Source organism: Myripristis murdjan, chromosome 7 (genome assembly GCF_902150065.1).
Source record: "Myripristis murdjan chromosome 7, fMyrMur1.1, whole genome shotgun sequence".
NCBI lineage: Eukaryota > Metazoa > Chordata > Actinopteri > Holocentriformes > Holocentridae > Myripristis > Myripristis murdjan.
Genome location: NC_043986.1, coordinates 10,718,414 through 10,738,121, shown reverse-complemented (window position 1 = coordinate 10,738,121; position 19,708 = coordinate 10,718,414). Strand labels below are relative to the sequence as shown.

General features: G+C 38.0%; 1 protein-coding gene across 9 annotated transcripts in view; it reads left to right on the top strand.

The window, feature by feature from the left end:
- Nucleotides 1-19,708, top strand: part of LOC115362656 (homeobox protein Hox-C13a) — a 146,010-nt gene that overhangs the window by 31,254 nt on the left and 95,048 nt on the right. The window contains exons 1-2 of one of the 9 annotated variants that reach the window (XM_030056668.1): nucleotides 15,043-15,706; nucleotides 18,199-18,603. The exons of 7 other annotated variants lie outside the window; for them this stretch is intronic. In XM_030056668.1, the coding sequence (XP_029912528.1) occupies nucleotides 15,043-15,706; nucleotides 18,199-18,458 (924 nt within the window). In that variant the 3' untranslated portion in view covers nucleotides 18,459-18,603. Of the gene's footprint in view, nucleotides 1-15,042; nucleotides 15,707-18,198; nucleotides 18,604-19,708 lie in introns of those variants that run through there. One more of the 9 variants, XM_030056677.1, reaches the window with a different exon arrangement.

Here is a 19,708-nt window from a genome sequence, read left to right as displayed (position 1 = left end):
TTAGCTTAGCTGACCACTGAAAGTGTCAAACACAGTGTGAATAAAAATGTGTATGCAGGATATACAGTATGAGACAGATTTTATTTTATTTTATTTTTGCATATTGTCAGAGTGGAGAGAGAGAGAGAGAGAGAGTAAGGAAGAAAAAAGCAGAGTAAACTTTGCTCAGATAAGATCCCGGGCCAGAAGGGGCTCACATGTGTCTGGTGAGGCGCTGGATTAAGCTGTTTAACTATCTGGCTCCAAAAGATCAGTGCACAAGGGAATGGGAGAAAAATTTGTACAATGGGGAAAGATACAAAAACTAAAAACAAAAACAGCTGAAATATAAAGACAGAGGCAATGTAGATTATAAGAAATTCAAGAGTATAACATGAATACAAAACGAATTTGCAGATTTATAGAATATATACAAGATGCATATTGCACAGCTCTTAGGATCTAGGCACACAGATGTGCACTGTCAAACCTTTAATAGAAATAGGTGTAATCATTATACACGTATATGCACAGTCAAAAAATATAGGTTACGTCCAGGGTGTACAACTTAAAAAAGGTTGATTATAAAAGGAAAATTGACAATTTGCAGAGTCACATGTGCATTATTTTTGTTTGCATTATTATTATTATTATTATTATTATTTATTTGCAGTTTTATTTTTAAATACATCTATTAAAAAAGTACAAAAAGTACAGCTAATTTTATCCCCTAAAATTTCAGATTTGAAAGCATCACATCTATTGGTAGCTAATTCAGTTAACAATGTTGTATGATTTCATCTCATGCCAGCAGCTATGTTGACCGGGAGACCTTTATTTATTTATTTATTTTTCAAGCTGTATATATGCACTTGTGGAAATCTACCATTGCGTGTCTGCATAGTAACTGACAGAACTCCATTCTTGCAGTTAATATACAGACATGCAGTATAAGAGGCAAGCTGCAGGACATTTTAATAGCATAGTTTAACTTGGTGTGCAAAAACAAACAAACAAAAAAAAGAAACAAAATCTTGAATTCCTGTATGTAATAGTTTTGTTGGATTAAAGCATAATTTACTATGACCAATTTATCAAAAACAAATTGTTGTTGCTTCATGAAAATAAAATTCTGGCAATCAACATGGGTTGTTCCTTTGAACAACTGACCTTGGACATAAAGTTTTCATATCCAGGCCCATAGCCAAATCTACTTTTCAGCTACAGAAAAGTACTGCAGAATCTACACTTATGGAACATGTATAGAAATACTGTTTGCTTGAGCCATACCTTGTAATGGCCACTCAGAGGATAGCTCCTGGGGTTTGTTTTCAAAAGATCTATTAAAGGACAGTTCCACCATTTTTTACTTATATTGTAGTTCCTGATAGTGTGTGTGCCATAGCCATTTTAAAATCGTTTTCAGTTAAAAAGTGACCCCACTTCGGCCTCTCATCTTTCCTCTAATTGGGAGGCAACATGTAGAAAGCTGCATTAACAAAAGTAATACACAATAGACCTGCTACACTCAGAAACATGTACTTCATCTAATTTGACTTCTGGATAATATGTAGCAACCTGCTTTCCCAATAGATGTGAAGCAGTATATGCACAGTGGAAGCATTTCCCCAATGGCCACTGGCAAAGCAGAACAACCATGATGCTAAATATCCCCATAAGGCAAAAAAAAAAAAAAAATGATGAAAAAAGATTCATTATGTTGATTGTCAGGTAATGAAACACTGGATTTGTAAAAATGATGATTGTGCTCGGAAATGTTTAGTTTTGTCTTGAAATATTACTTTGAATATTGTCTAAGATTTGGGGAAACCACTCACTTGCCGCAGGAACCATAAATTGAAATCAAACTTTAATTATCCAGAGGGGAAGTTGGTCCATTGCTCAAACAAAGTTTTAATCTTGCCACTACTGCCAATAATGACTCTGCATGTTTATCAGACTACTTTCTAAAAGTTACATTTTCAGTAAACACTTTTTTTGGTGTATTTCCAATGTAGTTTTCAGATCTTTTTTTTTTTTTTTTTTAAGGAAAAAAAAAAAGAATGACCATTACTGAAAATAATTGCATTGTACTGGAACTGCACGTAATTCATTTTAAACAGTGATGCCATTTGGCAGCTGGTGTACCACATCTGGCTCCCACACCCCTTAAATCTGACCACCAGATCAATTTCTCAGCTTTATGTGCTAGTGCCTCAGTCAGTTCAAACTGTAATTTTACAACCCTTATGCAACTGCAGTATGGATAGGCTAGGTGGATAAACTTTACTTTGTTGTGTAAACTTACTTACATCTCTACTGGTGAAACACAGAAGTTGTTTGGAATTGATCTTACCCAAATATTGAGGCCAAACTCAGCCAGTCTGCATGGACTTTTGATGTTTACTCTGACCTTAAGAAAGATCAAAAACACAAATTTCTAGCTCTGAGATATTCCCAGGACTCGGCTGGATTGAAAGCGCCCTGAAGAGAACCATGTAGCCACACATCAGCAAGGTGCTGATATTTATTTTGAAAACTGTCTCTTATGACTCAGAACCATTACAGCCCAAGATCTGTTGAGGGTTTAAAGTAAGGATTTAACGATTACGAAAATGAAAACAGAACATTTTGACCACCTTAAGAGGCTGTATGGATTATTTCACTTTGTCAGGTGAATTTGTATGGTTTAAAGGCCTGAGTACTGATTGCACATGTTTTTATGGTAAATTTATACAGCTGGCATCACAATATGTGTTTATCAAAGGCACATTACACAAAATTTTAGTTGTTATCTGTCATCTTTGGCTATGGTATGGTGTTATGTATTCAAATATAAGCACTATCAGGCCATCCAGCTGTTGTTGCACCTAATCAGCAGCAAACGTAAATTGCTAATTAAATAGCTTTTAAGAATGAATGGAAAGCATTATTTGCACTGATGAAGAAAAAAACGTTTACATACATTGAAAATAGCTGAATCCCATTTAAATGGGGAACATTGCTGTTTTTACCTCCCCAAATCAGATTGGGCAATAGCAAAAACACTGGCATTAATAAGCAATTTCTGAAACATGCTACTTACAGTATATCTATGCATTATACCATGTGTTGTCTTGTGTTGTGTTCTGAATAAATTATGGCGTGATCATTATACCTTCATTGTGCTCTATTGATTATTTTGGTGTATTCATACTACATAAATACGAACAAAACTTGAGATTTATAATCTGTCTGTATGGCGTTTTCTTGAAGTTGAATTGACATGCTAAAATACACGAGTCCCTTTTAATGCTAGATTGTGTTCGGCTTAATGTTAACTTAAAACAGTTTTCCTGTGTCATTGTTTAGATCAATCCAGCGGGTTAAAGGCGGTCAGTTGATATGATGCACATTAATTTGTACCCTGTATATCTTGGTGTCTAAACCATTGCTATATAAGTACATGTAAAACCCCCTCACGCATTTAATATCTTACTGATGCAGATTATTTTACAACCTCTTTAATCGTTAATTATTCAATTAAAGAGAAAATTAATTAAAGCTCTAGAGAAGCAATGCACTTTTCGTGTGATGTTGTAGAATTCGGGATCCGAAGTTTGCAGTTTTGTTGGCCTCTCCATAAAATCCCACGCAGGATGAAAAGTGAGAGAATGTGGTTTTTCATCGCCCCATTACTCTTCTGAATATGTTAATAAAAGAGCTGCAATTTCAAATTACATTTGGTTTGTATTCTAGTGTCTTTTTATAGAATGATTTACCGACAACTTTTTATCTTAGCATGCATCGTTTTTTTTTAACTCACCATTCAAATCAACTTTAGGTTTTGAAGTTTAAGTCGGATATTAATTTAATATTCATCCATTCATTCGTTCACTTATTCATTCATTCATTTTTGTTTGTTCGTTTGTGTTTTTTTTTTCTTTGTTTGAGTGATTGATGAACGCTGTGTTGAAACTGCAAATATTCTCATCTTTTAATTATAGGTTTCATTTAAATATTTCTCAGGTGTGACGATTAATATCTTTTATATAAACTGATTTCGACTATTATCAGTAAGACATAGGATATGTAGTTCTGTGGTAGACCTAATTTCACATATGAATCAATATCTGCGAAGCCCCAACTGCGATAGCGCACTGAATTTAAACGATTCTCTTCATTTTTCAGACGGATTCCACGAGCGACCCAACTTATCAATAACTGGAATCCGCTCCCGGGAGATTGATATGGTTGGAAATTAGGTTTTCTCCGAGTTTGCTCTCAAGTTGAGTGAAAGTCTTGCCCATTTTTCAGTGGGTTTTGAATTTGGACCCCAGTGATGAAAACGGCTACTGTTTTGGTTTACGAGCGAGGTGAGAGAGGTGAGGGGTGTCCACTCCTGAGCTCACCCAGCTCTGTCTGAACACAGTGACTTTGAACTTGAACTTCGTCTTCTCCAGCTCTTCATAATATGTATAATCCATCCGAAGGTTTATACGTAGGCTATAGCCTATAGGCTATATAAATCTGCAACCTATTGATTTTGGTTCATGAAACAATTTTTCAGCCACTTAGTTCATTCAAGTTATCCGTGTTAAGTGGTGGGCCTAAATAAATGAATAATGGGTAAATGAATATATATAAATCAAAGAGTAGCATTAATGTCGATTCAAGAAAATGAAATTGGAATAGCAACCACAACATTGTCTCCCATTTAACTCCTGTATATGCGGTGTCGCCCAGCAGCCTATGTAGTTGCTCTGTTTTCCAGCTTTTTTCCGTTTTTTTTTTTTCTTTTTCTGTTTATTTCAGAGTGGGCCTAGTATATCAAAATTAAAATATAGACGAAACATGAACAAGAAATGGGTTTGAGACATAATCTGTTCAGGCTATGGAACAGCCAAGCGAGCTTATCGGCTGTCTAATGCCCATTACGCACGCCAGGAATGTTGGCTCTAAAGTCCTGCACGTGAAATTGCTCTGCTTTGAACAATGAGTCATGTATTTTCAAATCCAACAATAGAGTCATAGTTGGTCGTATTTTTAAGTTTCTAATTGTGCTTTAAGCACATGGAAATATTTAAGGGAACATTGCGTGAGGTATTTGCAAATACTTGGCCATACAAGTCTTCACTTCCTATGTTGAAATAGAAGTGACATTGGTGAAATTATCTTATCTCATACTTATGAACACGAGTAAAAGCATTCTCATCATGCTGAGTGCAGGAGTTGACAAATTGTCTGCGTGCATTAGAAAGTGACGTGAGCAGTAGGCCGTGAACACAGATGATGATATACTATATGTCAGTTTCGACATATGACATATCTGTAGGCTATATGAGCCGAAAGTTGCATAATACTAGGCCTATAATAAATAACTCTGATTGCAGGTAGAGACACTGGGCACACCTCACACAAGCGCTTTCTTTTAAGCAATTTCAGCAGTCTCCAAATGTTGTGGTTCTTAAAAGCGGCAAGGAAAATGGTTAATAAGGTAGTTTTATGTAGGCTGTTGTAATCTCACACATAGCCTAAGCCATTTCATCAACATCAACTCATCCGGAGCGACAAAGAGCGAGGCATTATGTTTAGCAAAAGGTAGGCCTATTGCTGATACGGAAGAAAGTAATATTACAGCCTATATGATGTTACCCCCTCAAAACTTCTCACATCAAGGTTAAACTCAAAAACAAATAGGAAAATAAATGCGCTAACCCACACATTTGACCGTCAGAATTTGTCGTCTTTGGTTTCACCACTCCTTTGCAAAACGAATGGCACTACCGCCTGGTAAATTTTTTTAAATGCTCTCTCAAAATAAAATAGTTTGGCTGTGCGAAAGTAGCAGCGAGTCCACGCAGGCATGCTCTTAACTGCGGGACTGGATTATGATTCATTACCTGCATAAAAAGTGATACATAAATAGTGCATGTATGGTTGCTTTGTCGAATGCTTAAGGCGTTTTATAGACGAATATGAATATGTTGCCGTGGCCGTTGTGTCAGGTCCTTGATATTGTCCACTGCAGAGTGCAACCCTACAAACCTACAGCTGCATACAGTCGACTTAAACCATTGGGATCAATACATAAAGAAGGTGTGTTTCAAAATAGTCTTCCTGGCAGGCTAGATTGGCTTCCTGTGCACTTCATAGTCTTTAAGCCCACCATCACATACAGGTAGGCGACAACAAGCAGGTGCAGACTTGTTTTGCCATTCAGCAGCTCCTCCAAACCAACAGTCCTAGAATATGTTGACTTTGAGCTCGATATAGCAACTGTTGGCCTACTACTATACTGAATGAGGAAGTTGTTGTCCTTTAAAATCACTTCCTGTAAATTATGAAACGAAGTGGGCATTACGGAGGAGGTTACATACAAGGCGTGCCGAACGGTAGTGAAATCCATATGATGTAAAGAATTAAATATAGGTTCATGTTTTGTAGCTTTGCCCATACAGGTTATGGTAAAGTCAAATATAAAGAAAAAATGTAGCCTTCATTTTGTAGCTTATGATAATGTAAGGAGAGAATGTTGCCTAGACGTTGTTGGCTGTGACGATGTAAAGGAAAAAAGCCTTACACGCTTATTCCCTGTGTTTTATTTAAAGTAAGAAATGTGCATCATGTTCTGTAGCTCATAGGCCCATGTTTTATGGTTATACAATGGCAGGAGTCTACATCCAGTTAAGTCCAAACGTTTTCAAGATAATCTAAAAATGCACATCTTATAGGTTAGACCATATGTTTTATGTAATGTAAAGAAATGTGCAACTTTCAGTTTAGTCCATATGTTTGATAGAAGGAAATGTACATCTTGTAGGCTACATTTCATGAAGCAGAGCTGTAACGTAGCCGTTTCCAGTAATAGTCAAGACGGATGTAGCTGGATCACAGCTAAGTACTTTGGGGCATCACAGTTTGGATCAGGCTTGATGAGAACCAATTCATTGTTAGAATGAAGCAGGGCTTTTTTGGTCGACTGTCAGCTGAATGGTAGCTTTACTTAAATGCAGCTCTTCATGTTGGAAATTTTGCAACACAACGGAACGCTTTTTGTAACTTTAAGGACATATTTGAGCCATATCATCTTTCAAAATCACTGAAAGATTAAGTTGATCTGTTTTTAGTTGATCTATATTAGCCTATACTTTACGCACTGATTGATTTCAGACTGCACTCCAACAGTCATAGATGATAGTATAGGCATAACAGCTTTTTCGATAGAGCATGGAAAGGATTGTGTTAAGATCAGCCTACAGACACAGTAGCGTATTTTGCAAACATTCTGACCTATTTTGCTATTTGGCATAGGCTACGTGAACATTTTGGAAGTAGGGACGTTAGATGCTATACAGGCTGTAGCCTAATGCTCATTAACATGAAACTGGCTTGAGTGGCAATATTCGCCCATAACAGAATCCTCAACATTTAGCAAGATATCCATATGCAAAAATGTTTTGAAATCTTTATAAGAAATAAATTCACCACACGTACACCTTTCCAGGCAGTGCAGTTAAGGTGGGCCTATTCTCCCTCTTGGTATAACCTGTAAGAAACTAAAACAACTTTATGTAAATGGGGTGTTGAAAAATATAGTACAGAATATTAAGCAATAGAAATGTCTTCAAATATAAAAGCTACATACAGACCCAAGAGATCAAATGTTTAATGTAAGCTGTGCATTTTAATAAGAGGGCTGAGAAGAGATAAGTCATTTTTATCATCGCATGTATGATGTAGATATTGTGCCTGGTAGAGTTTTGCCTTTTCAAATTATGTGTCCTCATCAGATATTTACCTCAATGAGCTCCCTGTTCGGACCACCGGTTGAGGCATAAAAACATCTTTATATAATGAACCTGTTGGCTTATTTGGTGCCTTTGGACTAGACTGCGTGTAATCTGGAATGTTTATCTAAAACCTAAAAAGATATATTGCATTTTCTTTAGGAGGCGCATGTGAAATGATTAACGTGGCTGTCTTTTGTTTTGCTGTCTGGACGGAGGGAGCGACCGCCTCTTTTAACTTGAACTTGGACTTCCGACGAGACACGTCCAACTGTGGATTTGTGTTGTCTGCTTTCTCGAAGGTTTGTCCATAGGACTGCAGCAGAAAAACAAGATCCTCTTTCTGTAGGACTTTCTGTGTAAATAATAAAAAACAACTTTTGAGAGAGGATAGATGGTTACTGAGCCTGATCATTTAGTGTCCATTAATTGCTGCTGATTTTCTCTCATGGTGTCATGCTTTAAAAAATTGTCATTTTTAGGATAAAAATCTTACATGCTGTACTGGCTAAAGTTGTGTCATTATTTTGAAAGTCTAATTACTATGAAATTAAAAGTAGCTACTTTTTGCATGGCTCGATGTCGTCTATAGACTAGTCTTCATAATTACGGCCGTCTTTTTTTATGTAGGCTGAAAAGCATCGCCTTGGTTAATCACATTTCTTTATTGTAAATGCCTAATAGTCTCACGATATCAATGTTTTACTCTTAACTTGAAAATGTGGCTGTATACCAATTTATCGACATTGATTTATTAACCACGGACATTTTAATAACAAATATGAAATTAGGAATAAAGGGGGTAGCGTCGTTTATAGTCGGCGAAGTATTTTGTAAATCCTCTTTGGCCTGGCAGTACTGACGTCCAATTTGCCTTCTGGTGCTCCAGTCCAGCCAGGTGCTGCCCCGCCTGGCCTGGCTTGTGTTGCGGATAAACCACAACCATCCCGATGCTTACGATCACCTGATGAAGTAAAACAAGCCATATACGAGTTATAGACTATTCTTTTGCATGCATATTTTTCCAGTCTATTTATTTACTTTATTTATCATCAATAAAACAATGGGCATGCTACGATCTCCAACTGGTAAATATTATAAAGGAACATCCACCAATAATATCAGAAGTCCATTGTAGTTTCAGAAAAACATTACTTAATCCTTCCTTAAGACTCGATAGAACAACAGTTTTATATCACGACGTTTACTACAAATCTACGTCATAAAGTTTTTGTCTAAAAAGTTCTAAACGCTATTCCTCATATAAAATTTGGCTAAACTCAGTTTAGGGGGTTTACACACACCTGTACCGCCTATTACTTCTCACTCGATACTGTTGTTCCTGTAGGCCTATTCACTGGTTTCACACAGCTAATTTTGGTTGCGTCGCTTTGCAAACATGCCATTTTATCACTAATAGTAGCATTGGTGTTCTAGTAAATCTGTTCATTGCAAACTTCTGCCCTGTAGCTGTGCTGGATGAAAAGATCAAACGCTGTTTGGCACTGACAGTAATTCCTAAAAAGATGCATAAATACATAAATAGCCATTATTGTTACGCCTTGTCTATACGAAAATACATGTTTGAAAAACAAAACGGTGGCAGGTGAGAGAGGAAATAAAATTGTTCATAAAGAAACCTTTCAGCCACACCACCATTGTGTGTGCATATGTGAAATATTCGTCGAGACATTTGTGTTTCGTGCACCAGCATTGCCCTGATCAGAAATATATTTTGCATCAGCGGTTAAGATTCAGCATGACTGAAGATGAGCTGTGTGAAATCTGCTTGAGAAAATCACATGCCTTTCTGTTGCTCCCATATTTGGTTCAGTAATCTTGTTTTCCATGATTAGACCATCTTGATTGGTAAGACTGGCAAGATAGATGAAAATGGACTATTCTTGCAACTTGCTCTCTCTCTCTCACTCTCCCTCCCTCCCTCTCTGTCTCCCTCAAACACACATGCACACACGCACATACAGGTCAATGGGTATGTCTTCTGCAAAACTTAGAGGGAATATTTCACTTTTTTTTTTGTAGAAAAATGGCCCAGCATAGGTTATATGAAAAGGCTGATGTGAGGCGTTGTAGCCTGTCTGAGGGTTGTTTAGGGAGCTCATGACTCAAATGCGCAACTTATTAATGAACATGTGGTTCAGGGCGTAGATCAGTCCTCATTTACCGTGAGATTTATGTATCTATACAGTCAGATTATGGTCCATTCAGTTAGTCTACGCACTTACATGGGTTCAACTTTTATTCCAGCGAGTTTTTGATTTGTTTATTTATTTATTTATTTTAATGAAGACTGCTTTTACATATTATCCACATGTTGAAAAAGCAGTCATAGTATGCAGACTATAAAATTATAGATTTGGTTGTTTAGGGTGACCAAATTTATTCTTTAATACTGTGTTCATTTATGCATTTACTTTGATTATGAAATTATGCGAGCTCAATGTGAAATCTAAAGATGACTATCAAGTTATAAATCTAAAAGCAGCTTGAATTCGACACGGCACATAGCCTGTCTGCAAACTATAAACCCAGCCCTGGATCCCTACATCGCCTCTTCAAAGACGTTTTTCCCCCGGGATAATTGCACCACTGCCAAGACGGATGAGATAGTGTTTTAAAAGTGATAGTGAGGTGATAGTGTTGATTTTCATGTACATTTCTTAGTATACCCCATTGGTACCTGTAGAAAACAATATCGGAGGTGCCTGCTTTTAGGAAGGTACCATACGCTGGGTTGCACCACAATAAATAAATAATTAAATAGATAAAATAAAAACCTTTATATATCTATACATATATACTCCATAATCTAATCTGGGATATTCTAAAACAATCGCACAAATTATAGACAATTGCGCTTTTTTTTTTTTTTAAACAGTGCAGCTTTTTCCTGTTTCGAAAGTAGTAGGTTGTGTGTAGACTTGTGTTAAAATGATGTCACTTTATTTAAAAACAGTCTCTAAACAGCTTGATGTGCATTGCAGTATAGTCTGCAGTGACAATTTGCAAAAGATCTGTTGGCTCTCATGTGCACACCAGTCAGTTCCTGAGACCGGAAGCCGCAGGTATAGGCAGCATTTGTTGGGAAATGCCCCCCTCCACCCCAACCCCCCCCCCTATCAAACCAGTCTCTCCATCTGACAGGGCCTGTCTGGAAGCATGAGATGTATAACGTCTGGACACAACACTGTAAAAAATATCAACTCTTAAGTCACTCTGCTGTAGTGGAGTCTTAATAACGTAAACGTAAATTACAGCAAGTGAAAATGCCAATTAGGTGAAATAATGTCTTTTGTTTCCAGTGCACTGAATTGTTTTAAGATTTTTTTCCTCGAATCCAATGTCATTTTCTTGATGGTGGTGTAGTAGTGTACCTGCCATATTATAGCTTATTTCAAGATATTGATATTCATCTCTGGAAAAATCCCCTGAAATGAATGAAACGCACTGGAAACAAATCGAGTTATTTCACCGCACTGGCACAAGTTTTTACTTGGCTGTTAAAAGAAATAACATTTAAGACTGAATATGAGACTAAACGAGTTGTTAAAATGGACATTTTGGCAGCAGAAAGGACATTTTTGCAGCGGAGTTTCCCTATGAAATCTTTGCGGATGCCTTAAGAATGGAATAGCCTATTAAGAACTTAAACAAGAGGATCCACTAACTTGAAGAAAGAAAAAAGCAAACAACCAAACAAAAAACATACTATTTGATGAAATTTATGAATATAAAAATTGAACCGAGAGTGGGCATTGTTTCTGTAGTATAATCTATTATAGGGGAAACGTTTAGTGTGCCAGTGTGCGTGTTACGAAGAAGTCATGTAATGACAAGCAAATAATTTTTCTAAGCAGTGTTGGAATGAAATCAGAATCGGGTCCAACTTAGTAACAGATCATCCTATGACTAGTATTGATTCATGGTTTTCCCAATAATGTGACCCATGCAGTCATTTCTAGTTGTTGATTATATTGTTGTTTTATGTAAGCTAAATGCTTACCTGCGTTTCTGGGGATTAGAATACTATTCGCCTAAATTAAATTCAGCCTCAGTTCATTTTAGTCTGCCATGGTAAAAGTTTTACCTCCAGGACATTTCCAGTTGTAAACAACAGCAGACCCGCCGCAGAAAGTGTAGGGTGAAAAATATTCACTAGTCACACTCAAATCAAGCGGCAACGGGGGATTATTTATTTATTTATTATCTTAAATGCTCTATATTAATGGTTAATAAAGCTTTTTTCCCTTTTAGCTGCCACATTTGTTAGGGGGCTTGCTTTAAGGTGAATAAAAGCAGAAGTATTAGGAGAGCAGGAGAGTTTAAAATGAATTTCCATTCTTCCAACCAAAAGCTGCATGTCTCCAACCAATGAAATGGTGATTTAGTCCTAGCAGAACAAAACAAAAAAAGTGTTGGAGTTCTGTATCTTTTAGTATCGATTGCCTATTACTCTGTGCAGGGCCTATAAGAAATTGTCCAAAATATCAGGGTGGGCTACTGGCGTCTCATGGCATAGCATAGTTTGTTAGTGAAGGCACTGCGCCAGATGCTTAAAATCATTTGCTCTCGACATATATCAAATGTTTCCAAGATGAGTGCCTTCACTTCTCATTTATACGTTTTTGTGGTCATTAAATTAATTTAGATTTTTTTTAAAAACTTCATGATGTTCTTTTCTAGTGTAACATTACTTGCAAGACTATAATGAACTAATTGCAGTCACACTTTTCGGTGAAAACTATACATAGACAGGCCCAACATGTAATTAAAGGCTATTTCAACATGTAGTATAGCATCAACAAATCAAAGTCACTGTTTTCAAAATTAAACTATGCTACCTTTGTGTGACTTTGCCGTCTAACTGACCATGGGTCATCCCTTGATCATTTCGGTTACAGTAGTTTGTGCATTTGGAAATAACGTGCAAATTTAAGCTGACATTACATTTTACTATCATAACAGAAAGGAAAAGATGATAGTGAATACCTAAGTTCGTACTGTTTGAGTTTTCCTGAAATATCGGTATGTAAGTTTGGAAGGAGCGGTTTCCCTCCCATGCAGTGCTAAAAGCCCCTAGACTTCCTAGTGCTTATAATAAAACACAAGACATTACTTGGAGTCCCTTTCTTTTTAACACACAGCAGATATTTTAGTGTTAAGGTCTCTAAATTGCAGCTAGTTTGCATGCATACTCTAGTGTGAAGTTCATTCTTGTCTGTCTAGACTCTGATTACGACCCTGTTTGTCTGCGTTTTTTTACCTTGACCTTGGACTTCCGTGCAGCTGCCGTTCGGATGAGCCCTTCATAGCTGTAATTTCCGTGAAACAAAAGAACTACTCTCTGTCCGAGGAAGGGCAGTGGTCTAGCTTCCCTTGCGCTGTATACAAATATACAAATATACAACTGTAGCCTGACTATTGCCCAGCCAACTCAACAGTACAAAATGTTGATAAAATAGGCAGCCTTGGTAGAGCTGCATGTAGCCTGGTTTATGGGTGAGTCATGGGATAGGCATCACAGAAAGCCTTTTTTATGGATAATCTCTCGGCCTATCCCTTCGGTAACATTGCAAACTAAAAACTCTGATTTAAAGATGAAGTCAGATGTATTTTTAAATTAACTGACGCAAAATAAAGGAATATATCAATTCCTAAACTGTGGGTTTCTTACGAGAAATATTAGGCCTGCTAACACATAATAAACGAGATGAACTAAAATGAAAGTGTTGCGTTTTGGATTTTCAAATGAGTTGGAGCTAGTGGCCAATCCCTCATATCTGAAAGAGGAAACGTGTAAAATAGTGGAGGAAGGGTTCATGGGGGAAACAGTTTCGCATCTCTAACACGATGTGTAATTGAACAGGGTCTGTAGCCTACACACAGTCAAAAATGAAAGCAGCCCCTTGTTCCTCTGTTCGTCTGGGTGCGTCGACATGCATGTGTGTAATATGAATGAATAGCCAAGTGAAATTGAGACATCACATGAATTAATATAAATCACTTCTTAGTTGTCAGATAATTGCTGGCAAAGCTTTTGGGCCTATAATGACCGAGAAAAGTAAGACCAAACTATGATGTTTTTGCCCCAATATTACGGATCTACGTTTACATTAAAATTACTCGTAATACACAGGACTTTAATTTTAAGGCAACAAGATATTCCAACTTAAGTGGTACTAAAAATAGTAGTGCAACATGACACATGCGCGCGCGCACACGCATACACACACAAGCGCACACACACGCACGCACAGTAAATACAAATTGTTCTATATTCACCTGACTGCTTAAATAAAGGTTTTAAAAAGAAGCACCTCGTGCAAACTTGTAAACGAGCTGTGATCTTCTGTTTTTCATATAAGAAATTAAAAGTTAACTAGTTAAAGTTTGGAATAATATTGAATTGAGTCCACGTGTATTGCTGCTAAAGTGTTTTTTCCGTTTGGAAGCAGCTATCGGTTTGGTTAAAAAATGTCACCGTCATGTCATTAGTGTCACTGTAGCAAAATGCTTCCCTCACAAGAAAAAGGACCTTTATAAAATTGGGCGGTTATTGTATAGGCTACACAGATATATTTGCGTTTCGATTTCAGGCCGAATTGTATCAATGTTTGATGGCCATTAAACTGAATGTGGATAAGGGCTTCCAGGTTCTTGTTATTTTTCTGCTTGATAATTAAGCAAAGCTCCAGGTTTGTGTAGAAAACACACTTGAGTCTGTCGGCAAGTTGCCACTACTAAGCAATAGGCTGTTATGTGTGGGACACAAACTTTGTGTGCTTCGGTGCCGGTAAGCAGGTTCGAACATTTAGATTCAGACAAAGCCCTATTTTCAGGGGTTGTTTGTTTGTTTGTAACTTTGCATGAATAACTCCAACATTCCAAGTGTGAAATCTATTATAGTTTATGTCACTCTCTGGCAGTGCTTAGAGTCGGCCAAATTTCACAGGTTGTTTTCGTTTTCCCTAATCTTGAAAGTGTCTAAACTCCCCTTTAAGAGTGTTGGTCGAGGTGATTTAAGCCAATGATATGACTTGGTATTCTCTGGGAAAAAACTGTGATATGTGAGGCAGTGGGTCTTTAAAGGGCTGTTCTGCCCCAACTCACAAGCCCAATCTCGTAGGACTTGTTAGCATATCACGTGCCAGATTCTTAATGAACTGGACACACGGGGGCCTCGTGTGCGCATGCGCATGGTGTAAAATGTAGTTGGAAATGAGGTGTCCGTCTTGGAGTAGTCGACTTTTAAAAAGCATCGGCAGCCCCTGATATGACGACTTCGCTGGTTCTGCATCCACGCTGGGCGGACACCTTGATGTACGTTTATGAAAAAAGCCCGAATGAAAACAACCAGAATAAAAGCCAAACAATGGAGGGACTGAGCGGTAATTGCCCTGCGACCCACTGCAGGGACCTGATGTCGCACCCCGCATTAGGACGACATTCTGGCACCATAGCTACCCACCAGGGCTCCGTCTACTCGGATATTTCTTCCCCAGACACCGGCCGACAGTGTCCCGCTCCCCAAACATCATCGAGTGCATCTTTGAGCTATGGTTATCCATTTGGAAACCCTTATTACGGCTGTAGGTTATCTCATTCGCACAACGTGAACTTGCAGCAGAAGCCTTGCTCGTACCATCCCGCTGAGAAATATGCCGAGCCCAGCACAGCGCTGCCCACTGAAGAACTGTCTAGCAGGGCGAAAGAGTTTGCCTTCTATCCGAGTTTCGCCAGTTCGTATCAGGCTGTTCCTGGATATCTCGATGTCTCGGTGGTTCCCAGTATCAGTGCCCATCCCGAACCACGGCACGACGCCTTGATCCCAATGGAGGGCTACCAGCACTGGGCTCTCTCCAATGGTTGGGATGGGCAGGTGTACTGTTCCAAAGAGCAAACACAGTCAACTCATCTTTGGAAATCACCATTTCCAGGTAAGAGAAATACTTGATGTTTCAAAACATTTCTCTGAAGTTATAACCAATTGGAAGTTCTTGTGTCAACCTATTGAATTATTATTTTGTGTAGGCTATGTGTGTGTATGTGTGTGTGTTTGTGTGTGTGTGTGAATGTCATGACATGAAAAAATCTATTTAAATTGTTAAGTCAGTGATTTTTAATGTGCTGGTACTGTTAATTGTGAGATTTTCATTGAGTTGAGGCCCCAATATCAACTTAGAAAAAGTCCAGGGCAACACAAGATATGCGGAAGAAACACAACTGTCAAACCTCACATGTGCTATCATAGGACCTTTATGGACTACATGGCGTGGTCGCGATTATAAGCAATGCCATGCCCTTCAGTTTGACTTAACCATAAACATTATGCATCTTTTTTTCACAAGCATTCTTAAAAATGGAATGAGGATTACTGTGACATAATGTAGCTGTTGAGTTGCATGCCGGCCACTTCACGGTTAATATAAATTCAGAAACGGAGCATTTGCTTTCGGCAGCTCACCTTTGAAGACATATGATGAATACATAAGCGTTTGAGTCACACAGAATAGAACTGAGCAGCGCTGCATACCTTTGCCCCCTGTATAGCAATATAGTGAAAAGGCTGTTGTGTTTGGATTGTGCCAATAAATCTCTGAATCTTTGTCAGCAGTGCTCTGCAATGAGCCTTTTGCATAACAGGATGCACTTGTAATATTTGCATGTAATGCATGCTTCAGCATCCTATTGCATAAATAATTCATAGCAACTGATCAGTTCATATCATTATAAATCAGGCTCTTCTTTTTTGTGTGCTGACTTACATGCATGATATCTAATAAAGGACACAGGGACGCGAGCAGAATGCTGTTTACAGAGTGTTTACTACACTGCTTCGTTTAGCACAACGGTTTATAATCTTTGTTAAATTTGTAGGTATGTGAATTTCGGTTGCAGAAGTTCTAAGACGATTCTTTAACTTCACACACGCAATTTGGATCTTTTTTTTTTTTTGGTTGTTGAAAATGCACAACAGCAAGCCACGCAAGCACGGGCACGTACCCAAATGCGCGCACACGCACGACAACACAAGTGTTCTCTCTCTCTCTCTCTCTCCCTCTCTCTCTCTCTCTCTCTCTTTTTTTTTTTCTCTCTCTCTCTCTGTCTCTCTCTTTCTCTCTTTCACTCACACACACACACACACACACACACACACACACACACTCACACACACACATACATACACACGACACAGTGATTCTTATTACTATGAAATAAAAAAGTGTCCAAGTTTTTAAAAATGTTCATGGCAAAGGTCCACGCGGCAGTCCCCCCCTTTTTATTTTAACTAATTACTCTGATATGCAGCACGCAGGACAAAATAAATATGTTGGGACAGTTTTGCTGAGTATCCATTGGCCTAATTGAATCTCTGCCATAATCTTAATCAATTCAAGAACCCCAGGGAAATAGCTACAACCCAAAGCTTGAAAATAGTTTATATTGGATCTAAAAGCCTCATGTCTCACAGTTTGCTATCAGTTCTGAAGGTATTGCCATACTTGTCCTGTCATGTCTCTCTCTATTTTGCACCAGTATTGAGTCTCGACAAAAGGCTGCAATCACAGAACTCTGCCTGTTGAACAAATAAGTTCCCCACTTTCAAAAAGTTGTCTGGTTTTCTATACAAGACTAGAGCGCACCTATAGTCTTCCTAAAAAGTTACACAGTCCAACTTCGATTTAAGTAATATGCGTGTAATTTTATAATAACTCAAAAGTTAGAATTACGGTTCTCCATTGTCGCCAGTGTAGTTGCCAGTTTCTGATTTCCCCTAGACAGGCTGAACTCAGCAGGGACTGACAGGCCTGGCCCTCCCATATTCAGAGTTAGTTTACACTTGAATAAGCATATATGTGTCAGTTTCATCTGACGGTTTGGTGCTTCTTCATAATGAAATGTTTATGAAAGTGTTCAAAATTGAATGAAACATTAACGTGTGAATCTATGGCTATTTCAGCAGGCTAAATAATCGACCAGTAGGCTAAGGGATTGCGTACAATGCACTGTGTAGAATTAGGAAACAGAGGGTTTTGCCATTAACATGGCTTAAGAACCTGCATGTAGCTACCATTTGGCATGAAATATTCATTGTAGAAAAATAAAACAAATAAAATTAATAATTTGTCAGGTCTGGCATCAGTATATAGTCCGTGGAACTAAGCCACTAGCAACGCTTTGACAATGGACCTTGATGACAGGACATTTAAACAGGTGCAATACACGTGAGATGTTGATTGTAACCTAATTTCTGTGTACTCCCCTCCTCCCTTTCCCGACATCACTCAGGAAAGAAAGAAAAAAAAGAAATATATAAAAAGAGGAGCTCTATTGGTTTGTCTACTTCAAGGCTGCACATGATTTTGCAATTAAAGTGATAACGTTGTTTATTTTGTCGTCTAATTTTTCGCTGCTATTCTTTTTCCAGATGTTGTGCCCTTGCAGCCTGAGGTTAGCAGTTACCGTCGTGGACGTAAAAAACGTGTTCCCTACACTAAGATCCAGCTGAAGGAGCTGGAGAAAGAGTATGCAGCCAGCAAGTTCATCACCAAAGACAAGAGAAGACGCATCTCGGCCGCCACCAACCTCTCAGAGCGTCAAGTCACCATCTGGTTCCAAAACCGGCGAGTCAAGGAGAAGAAATTTGTCAGTAAATCCAAGACTAACAATCATATGCACACCACTTGATAAGATGAGCGACATCCTTGAAACTGCTTGATATCTTCCCAAACATCATGCCATATATTTACCTCTTACACCGAAAGTCACCGCTGAAGAACATTTCGGCTGTGTCCTTATTTAAGTTCCTCCATCATCGACATGTTACCATCAAGCTCCCTGTTTTGAATTTAGAGAAATACTCTAAAAACTGTGAAAATACTGAAACTTCACTTCACATTTGTTTTATATGAATGTACATATATAAATATATAATATTTAAAATGATATCTGTATTTCAAAGACAAGTATTGCGTGTTTTCTTTCTTTTTTCCTTTTCTTTTTCTTTTTTTTTTTCAAAACCAATCTCAAGAGGACTGGTGACATTTCGGAGACCTGCAACAGGCAGGCCAAACACAGCAGACACTTCATTGATACAATTTTAAGAAAGAAAATCGCCATGTGAACATATAAAATGATGAACTCGGAAGACTATACAGTACATCTTCACTCAAGAGCTCTCATAGATCTTTCGGAGGAACCGAGGATTTTTTTCAATATTCCTTCTGAATTTCAAAAGCTATGTTCCTCAAAGTGGGATATCTTGTGTTAAGCCTAGGGGGGGAAGGCTGCTATGTTGTTAATCTGTATAGTGCAATGCCTTTATTATTTAATTCATATTCTCTCGTATGGCGGAACTGTAAATTGGAATATCTCAAGATCTGTATGTTTTCCTTTATCAGTGAAGGATAATTCTGTCATGCAACTGGAATGATTGTAAACCATTAAAGTCAGTGAGTATTACACATAAATGCACAATCGTTTTATTTTGCTCTTTGTTAGTGTAGCATTTGAGCTGATGACACGCCTTGTAAGCAGCCTGTAACTCCTACTTTCGTGCAGTATGTGAACTGTATTGTGGTGTTGAATTACGTACTGGTAACGTGTTTCATAAATAAATCATGATTATGAAAAAGAACAAAAATTCAATCAATCAAACAACCTGCTTGCAGCATTTCCTTTCGTTATATCTTACACCCCATGTTATCTGCAGCGCAACCTTTACCCGCTGCCGTCTTGCTTATGAAGAAGGCTCAATAACTTCACCTGCGGCTGGGGGATTGGACATTTTATGTTATAAAGTACTTGATAAAGTCTTATTGGCTCTCCATAGCCTTGTGAAAAGAGGAAAGAATAGGCATCATGATAACACACACTGAGTACGCTATAAGCACCAAAAACGCACAGTCTACAATCTTAAGAGACATAGTAAAGAAATC